At 43.6% G+C, this 9,089-nt stretch overlaps 1 protein-coding gene across 1 annotated transcript; it reads left to right on the top strand.

Annotated features, from left to right (window-relative positions):
• Positions 1-3,486: 3,486 nt before the first annotated feature.
• MPC2 (mitochondrial pyruvate carrier 2) lies at positions 3,487-8,140 on the top strand (the record flags this gene model as incomplete). The annotated part of the gene is made up of 4 exons (XM_009073239.1): positions 3,487-3,582; positions 5,402-5,486; positions 7,154-7,265; positions 7,897-8,140. Coding segments are annotated over 4 exons (339 nt in total), but the record flags the coding sequence as incomplete, so codon positions are not given.
• Between the last annotated feature and the right edge of the window lie 949 nt (positions 8,141-9,089).

Below are 9,089 nucleotides of genomic sequence, written 5' to 3'. Positions count from 1 at the left end.
CGCCGCTGTCACTCGCTGCCGTGGGACTGCGGGTTGGCTCCGGGCACGGGGGAGCTGCCTGAGCCTCGCCCGAGGGATGTGGTGATTCCAAAGGGGCCTGGAAGCCTCAGCGGCGACTTCTGTCAAGGGGATGTGCTGAAAAAATATCGTCACGGAATGGTTCGGGTTGGGAGGGATTTTAGGCACCGTCTAGCCCCAACCTCTGCCATGGACAGGAGCAGCTCTGGCTGGAGCCGAGCTCCGTCCAGCCTGGCCCTGAACCCCTCCAGGGATGGGGCAGAGCACTGCCAGGGTTTCAGAGCTTGGAGTGCACTCTGGTCAAGCCAAGCTGCTCTTGGCTTTATTTTCCTTCTGCTGAATCCAGCGCTTCTAACCAAGGACAACCTGTGTCCTTTGTGGCTGGTCTTGTGGCTTTCTCTTGTGGCTATAAGTGAGGAAGGGCTTGAGTTTGCCTGGAATGAGCTACCCTCATCTGACCTAAAGCTTAGCTTTACGTGAGCAGACGTGGGGGTTTGTGTAATTAGGGAGAAACCCTCCTGTAAAATGATCTCCTTCAGTGCCATCTACGTGATGTTTACCATGCAAACAAACTGCATTGGGTAGTTAAAAGGAGTGCTCGATAAAACCCCGGGATTCCATAGGCTACTGTTCCCACTGTTTTGTGTCAGTGTGACAGGCATCCTTGACTCTTCACCCACCTGGAATATGCACTGCAAAACTGGACTTTAGTTTTCAGTCGGTTGCTCTGTCCTCTTTAAAGAGTCCTTCCTTGAAACGAAATCACAGTGAAAACTGCAGTTATCAAAGTTTTGATTTGTACTGAATTCACTAGACCAACGCATTTAACATTCACATCTTTTTGTATACATGAAGAGTCAGTATGTTCAACACTTCCACTGTAAAGGTTCCAAGCTCCTGGGAGAGACATCCAGCCTGTGTGAAATGTGGCAGCTTCCAGCTGCTTTTATGGAAACACTGGGAACATCTGTGTTCCTTCTTCTCCATAACTGTAGCAGCAATCAAATAAGGTTGTGGGGGTTCTTTTGCAGTGCTTTTCACTGCACTGCCACTTTTATTCACCACCATAATGCTGTAATTAATAAGTCCATTTGTAGGGACTCTGTGTGTGTCTGTACATATATATATACACACATATCTGCTAGAGTCTCTACTGATGGTGTGAGAAAAGCCACAGCACAAGCAGGTATTGAAACTCAACCTCTGCCACTTGTTTCAGCCCTGAGTGCCTTGCAGGTGGGTCTGTGGGAGAGTTATGCAATAGATGTCACTCTGACTGGAAAAAAAAAAAAAGTAGGTTAAAATGACAGACTCACATTTTATCTCTGGTGAGATAATTTCTAGTCTAATTTAGGAATATAAATGTCATTATCATGAAATTGTGAGTCAGTCCTGAGAAATAAGAACGTGCTTTCTTCTCTTCTGGCACAAGGAAAGCTTCCAGTGAAATAACTGGTCTGAAAAGGTATTTCTTTGGCTGCCCAAGGACTGCAGAGAGCCTGGCACACTGATTCCCCAGGCTGAGCATGTACTCCCTCCCCCTTGACCTCTTTGATTGAACTTCTCAGCACAAAGACATCTTACACTTAACAGAAGTCATAACTTCTATAAATTGGTCGCACACATCATATCCGAGTTAGCCTCTGGTATCCCCCTGCTCTGATGTGCTGCTGCCAAATTCATCCTTGAAAAATTGTGGATGTCAGGATGAGGGAAGAGCTCTCCCTGGCTGGGTGCTTGCTGGAGTGCTGCCAGGAGAGGTGTTCTGCTCCAGGCATTTGACAAGTCGTCCCTGATAACAAGCTTGGCTTGGTACCTTCCTTGTTTTCAGTTGTTTCTTACTCTGCAGTCAGCAGTTTTAAATGATTCAGTTATCTATTATTAATAAAAACTAATGTCAGTCTTCTTGAAAACTTGACTAGCTGTTCAGGGAATGTCAGTTCAATGATTTATACTCACCCCACATTCCCTAGTACTGCGAATCTGAATTGGTGTTTCAGAAGAAAATAAAGATAGTAATTAAAGCTGCTCCCATGGGGCCTCTGTAGGACTGATTTGTAGCGAGCTGTATTTGTAGCCTGACACTGACCTGCTGAGTAGCTGCTGCTGCCAACAACAACTGAAGTTTATATCCCTAAAGGATGAATATTGGACTGTATTTATTCAACAACATTAGACAAAAAGTAATGTGTTTGTGGTTACTAACTGCAGTTTGAAACTTGATCATGATCACAAGTGGTGTGGGTTAGAGAGGGCTTTATGCAAAGCTGCCAAGCCAGTCTTTGTTGCTTTCTGTGCTGCAGTTGCCCTGCCCTTTTTAGGGCTTAGTTGGCTTTAAGGTGACGGAGCAGCTGGTGTTTGTAACAGTTAGTGTCATACCCAGATCATGAGTTGCTTCACAGGTGTGTGCTGTAGAAGCTTGTTAAATTTTCCCAACTCATAGTTTTAAAGCTTAGGGTGCTTAAAGCAGAAAGCATAAATAGTTACTGCAAGGCAGAATGGTTGGTGAAAAAATAGCTCACATAAAAAGTAACCAAAGTCCCAGTGGTTACTCATAATATGTAACATATTAGTGAAAACTTGGCTTCCTCTTGCCTGGTATCAGAATGCTGAGCAGGGGCTTAGTGAGACCCAAACATTAGCATGTTTTGATGCAATTTGAACCAGTGTCCTGACTGTCTCCCAGGATGGTGGGTTGGTACCTTGGATCATGGTCTCTGGTTTAAGACTCAGCCCAGTAGTCCTAGATTAAAGATTTCTGGCATGGCTGTAGCTGTGGCTTTATAGTACTTTGTTTTCTCTTCCTTCTGGGGATTTTGTCCTCTTTCCCCATAATCCTCCTTTGCCTCCTGGTAGCCTGTTAGGATGTAGGTTTGGGTGGGAAGCATTGTTTCTGCCAGAAAGACACAGCTATTCAGAGGCACAGGTTAGAGGTGAAGGGGAACACTCTCTCTGTGACATTGGCTGCTGCCTCCTTTTGCAATTTGTACTCTCAATTGAACCATCTAATGCTGCTGTGCATGAAGAGGTGGGCTGGGATCTGGGAAAGGAAGGAGGAACTGACTTGTTACAGTACCAGTAATGAAATATTTTGGAGTTATAGTTTGTAGAATTCAGTTCACAAAGATTTAAAATACTAATTCTGCTAGTCCAGCTATAGAGTAACATTTAATCATTCTTTGGAAACTGTCTTTGCTATTCCTAGGCTTTATCCTATCTCTTTTCATTATAAATGCCATTTGCCTGCTCTAGTGTCCTCAGCTGCTTAAAAATGAACATAAAAAAATCCTACTCACCTGTTGCAGAAATGTGTGGGCTGATTACACAACTGAAGGTTGGTGCACTGAGTTAATGAACTCTGAGTATTAGGTGCTAGAGCTTGTGCAGCAGCAGAAACTGTGCTTCTATACACAATTCTTTATTAAAAAAACCCAAACCAACCCAAACTTACTGTGAGTGTTAAAACAGATACATCTCACTGAATCATTTAACTTCTTTTCTCTTTCCCCCGCTCCTCCCTCAGGTCCCAAAACAGTGTTCTTCTGGGCACCTGTTATGAAATGGGTAAGTACGAGCTGCCAGCTGTGTCTGGGTGTCAGGCAGAGGGCAATCTACAGCAATCCACTGAGCAAGCAATAGTTTCCCAGTAGATATCTGAGCCTACAGAAAGATTTAGCACCGAGGCTCTTAATTTTTAATATACAGTGAGGAACAAAATTAGTGTTACTAACATAGAGCACAGCGTACAGGGGGATACAGTGTGGAGAGAATGCTTTGGGAGGAATTTGTGCTTCACTCAAAGTTTCACAGAAGCTATCTCTTGTGAAACATTAACTGTTGCTCAAGGTAGGCATGAGCTGGCATAATTCTAAACTCTTAAAGCATGTATTTCTTCTGAGATTGATGAATTTGAAGAGTATCTTAAGGAAGCCAACGCCTAAGCCTCATAGCTTGAAAGCAGAGTAAAGCGTGTCAGACTCCAAGGTAGTCTTGAGAAAACAAAAGAGAAAGGCCATTGCCATTTTGGCTATCAGTAGCCCTCTGCCTCCTGTGAGGTTCTGCTTCCCACTTGGCTATACCCCTGAGCTATGTCTGTGCTCAGCTGCAGAGTATGCCTCCTCCTAATTCCCTGTACTCCTAGTTGTTGTATTAGTACAGATAAAACAAATGACCTCTAAAATCAGAGAGCTCTTTGATCTCCTTGTTTGGTAACAAACAAGGATGTAACCTGCTCCTGCTATTGCCAGCTGGTTCATAACTTTGCCATTGTGAACCCCAACTCTTTACAGGCCACAGGCAATGCATTATGCTCTAAGGTACAGCTTGGTGTCTTGGCCAGTCTAAACTGGAGCTGCAGTAACCATGCTTAACCTTCCCCTTCCTCAGAGGTTCTCCTGGCAACACACTCCTGAGCCTGAGCACACAGGCAGCTCTTCTAAGCAGGGTGGTATCCATTGCTGCTGTATCCAAAGAGCTTATACACAGCTGGTTTTGTTTTTGTGAACATGCAGGAGCACTTCTCTAAGCTCACAGTGGATTTTGTTCCTGAGAAGTTAAAATTACTTTCCCCTAGATGGCAAAGGCACATTCACTGCAGTTACCCACGAGTGCCATGGCACCCTGCAGCAGCAGCAGCAGTCCCATAAGTGAGGCAGCAAACAGGAGTCTCTTCCCTTGAAAACTCGTTTATTTGTTGGAGCCACTGGAGACCTTAGTGGCAGTCAGGGAATTAAAAGCATTAGGACTCTTTTACTTGTGGAATGTTGGGTTTGGGTTTTGTTTGGGTTTTTTTTTGTGAACTGGTGTCACGCAAACATGAAGTTTTATTTCCAGCAGAGGGCAATAACAACAAACAAACCAAGCAGCATTTGCTAGTATGTTGTCAAGTCGATCAGCTAAGCTATTCCTCAATTCACCTGGAAGTTTTCTACTGTTACTGAAATTTTATTTTAAAAGAAGCACTTTTAACCTCCACAGATGAAGCTGAGTGAAGACTATATGGTTTTACACCTGCATCTTTAGGAAGAAGGGCCTTATTTAGATAAGCTTCTACTTGTTGCTTACCAAAAAATGGGTTTTTTTTCAGCTGCTTTCTTAAGCAGCTGTGCTTAAATTAACCTTGTTCTTGAATTAATGCAAAATTGCCACTGCCTGGGAGTTCACTGCCAGTCAGTTGCAACCCCCATAACTGTGTTCTTATTCCTGCCAGAAGGGACCGGAAGTGAATGTTGTCTCCAAGGGTCTAATTGCTCATATAATGCATCCCATCTCTGGCACAATGCATCTAGAATAAGCACGGAGCTATGAAGCAACTTCCCTTTGTAAAGCCTTTGATCTGTTACAGGAGGTCCTGGGCTGGTGCTCACTGAATTTCTCTTTGCAGGGTTTGGTGGGTGCTGGACTGGCTGACATGGCCAGACCAGCAGACAAGCTCAGCACAGCACAGTCTGCAGTACTGATGGCCACAGGTAAAGCCAGAGTTACTTCGTGTTTTCACACAGCACCCTCTAAATCTGCATACACTCCTTTCCATATCCTCCATCAGTACTAATCCATTTCCACAGAGTTACCTATAACATGCTAGCTTGCACTGTTGCTGTTGGATGATAGTTCTAGGATATACCTATACTTGTTATTGAATCAGTAAGAGTTCTGTGATTATATAACAGTTTTCTACATGTCTTAATTTGAAGTTGTCCAGAGCAAGCTGCTATGAGTTAGGACACGAGATTGATCCCTGAAGTTATCATAATACCACTCATTCCAGTAAGTGACCTCTTTTGCTTCAAGTCAAGAAATTTTGAAATCCATCCATGATATAGTAGAACAGACTTTAAGGGATTAAGGAATGGGAGGGTAATTACACTAACGTAACTGGAAAGAATTTCCAAGTGTTACATGAAATTGGAAGCAGTGGTACATGGACTACTGCACTGGTGTCTGCCAATAACTTTCACGCTGGCAGAAATAATATTCTGTAATTATAGAATCATTTAGGTTGGAAAAGACCTTTAAGATCATTCAGTCCAACCATTGACCCAGCACTGCCAAGTCCACCACTAAACCATGTCCCTAAGTGCCACATCTACACATCTTTTTAACACCTCCAGGGATGGTGACTCCACCACTTTCCTGGGCAGCCTGTTCCAGGGCTTGACAACCCTTTCTGTGAAGAAATTTTTTCTAATACCCTATTTAAACCTTCTCTGGTGCAACTTGAGGCTATTTCCTCTCATCCTATTGCTTATTACTTGGGAGAAGAGACTGACCCCCCACCTGGCTACAGCCAGGTAGTTGTAGAGATAAGGTCCACCCAAGCCTCCATTTCTCCAGGCTAAACAACCCCAGCTCCCTCAGCTGCTCCTCACAGGACTTGTGCTCCAGACCCTTCCCCAGATATACTGCTCTTCTCTGGACATGATCCAGCACCTCATTGTCTTTCTTGGAGAGAAGGGCCCAGAACTGGGCACAATGCTCAAGGTGTGGCCTCACCAGCACTGAATATAGGGCGACAAACACTGCCCTAGTCCTGCTACCCACACCATTGCTGATCCAGGCCAGGGTGCCATTGGCCACCTGGGCACACTGCTGGCTCATGTCCAGCCACTGTTGTGAACAGCACCCTCAGATCTTGTAAAGGGCAGGATTTGTGACAGCTAAAGCTGAAAATCAAAACTTCAGCTGCTACTTTCTGCCTTCTTATTTTGATATCTGAGACAGTGCTGTGATTTTGTTTAAGTTTTGCATAAATCTTTCTTGACTGGTGGATTTTGTAATCCCTAACAAGCAAGAGATCCCTACAACAATCCCTATCCAGCAACAAGCTGGATATACTACAGCAAAATACCACTACCTCAGCTGCTGTAGAGCACAGAGGATCTTTCTTTGATATTCAGACCATGATTGACCTTACTGTCTAGTTATTTTGGAAGATGCAATACATAGCCAGAGCCATCCCACTGGCACTTGTGCTTTTCACTGAGAAATGAGTAGTTATAAAAGCAGTTGTCTCACATGAAGTGGTAAAATTTGTTTACTTAAACTGGCCCTTGTATCTGTCTCCAAACTTAGGGTAATGGGTGAATATTTCACATTACAGACCTAACACCTTTAAATTTTCCTTTCTATTCAACAGGTCTTATTTGGTCACGGTACTCTCTAGTTATTATTCCTAAGAACTGGAGTCTGTTTGCTGTGAACTTCTTTGTTGGCTGTGCTGGTGGCTCTCAGCTCTTGCGAATATGGAGGTATGGATGAAGAAGGGCTACTGTATGTACTACAGCTAAGCACTCACACCACCTCATCTTAGCCAGGAGTCTATAACTGCTGCCAGCCTCAATGTCAGTGCAACAGGCAAGAGGAACTGAATGATGAAATATTGCAGAATTTGTTGCTACAGTGTCAGTTTTCCAGTGAAGTTCAAGTGAAGCTTTAAATATTTTGAGTATATCTAGAGCACATTTTAAGGAATGCTCTAGGTAAGCTGTAGTTTCTGGGATGAAGGAATTTAAAAGCTGCAGGTCTGACTGACAAACAGCCTAGACTTTGTCCTCCTCATAAGCTCTGCACTTCTGTCAGCTTTTAGCCTTAAATCATGTCAGTTCCAGCTGGATCAAAGGATTCTTAAGCAGAGCAGCATTTTAATTATTTCTTGAGGGGAACTTTGGAGTTCTCTGGCTTCAGTGCTGGCCAGAAATACAGCAAACAACTAATTTGCAGCTTCATACACAAGTTAAGATATCCTGTCCTGAGCTGCCACCCTCAAGTCTGTTGTAATTTTAAACCTCTGCTGAACAGGTTGTTAGGAAGACACTGTTATTGTACCTGGTGTTTTGTTCTATTCTTAGCCTGTGCTCTTTCTTTTTTTTTCCCCTATAGGTATAAGCAGGAGCTAAAAGCAAAACAGCAAGAGCAGCTGCAGTAAAGAGATGCTTAAAACCCAACAGGTCAAATCTTAACAACGCACAAACCCATCCCCATGGGACCTAGCTTCACTAATTTTAATGTATTCATCCTCTGAGAAAATGAAAGAGGAAATTTCAATGTCTAGAGAGCAAATGTTTTCTAAGTGCAAATAACAAAGTATCTCCATGCATTTAAATAAAGTGCAACCTTTTAAATTGAAGCAAAATTGTGTGTCTTGTACTGTCTCTTTAAAGAAACTGACTGCGGATTGTACCTAGAGTAAGTTGCTGAGCCACACTTATCTGACTCCACTGAAGAGTGCTGGGAGTGACACAGTACTGGTAACAGTCAGCCAGAGCCTCAGACTGAAGTGATCTTTCCTATCACAGTCCTAATTATAACCCTAATGGCATTAACCCTAACGGCCCTAATCCTAACCTCATCTTAACCTAACCCTAATGCCTTAACACTAACCTAACCCTCGTGGCCCTAACCTAACCCTGCTTTCAATACCAACAACAGTAGCACTTGCATTTCATTCCCTGATGTTCTTCCCTAGTCGCATAAGGACATTCTTCTCAGCTTCAGCTATGTGTATCTTCATTTGTTTCCCAGCCACCACTGTCCTTAACAAAAGGAGAGCGAACTACTATGTGCCACTGGTGTTTTATCTTCAGTCATCCTTTCCAACTCCAGGCAGAAGATGGGTGCATTGAAGTACCAGAGCTCAGGAATTTATATCCAGGGGAAAAGGTAACTGAGACAAGGTAGCTTCTTCAGGATTCAGCTTTCAGGAAAAGGAAGGCCTTGAAATACTGGAGTTTTGCAAAGTCCTGTTATTAAGCCTCCACCCCTACTTTCCCCCCACTTCCATTTTTTTCAGCATGGCCAGGGTGGAAAGGAAACCACCACACCTTGTGGCACAGATGTCCTCTCCTTTCTCACCCTTTGTATAATGTTACCCTATGTAAATTATTTGTGCAGGATACTCAGGGAAAGCATTTTCCATTCTTACAGGACATGCACCTGATAGTCTATCAGCTCCCCTTTTCAAAGGCTGGTCTGCCATGAAGTCACTTGTGTGTTCTGCTTGAGTTTCACTTGCATTTCTTGGTTCTTCGAGCTGAAGCAGGTACACAAGTTGTCAGTTCAAATGGAGAACTCTC

Source organism: Acanthisitta chloris, unplaced genomic scaffold (genome assembly GCF_000695815.1).
Source record: "Acanthisitta chloris isolate BGI_N310 unplaced genomic scaffold, ASM69581v1 scaffold27804, whole genome shotgun sequence".
Classification (NCBI taxonomy): domain Eukaryota; kingdom Metazoa; phylum Chordata; class Aves; order Passeriformes; family Acanthisittidae; genus Acanthisitta; species Acanthisitta chloris.
The sequence above is the reverse complement of the archived record's forward strand: the minus strand, read 5'-3'. Positions and strand labels throughout refer to the sequence as shown.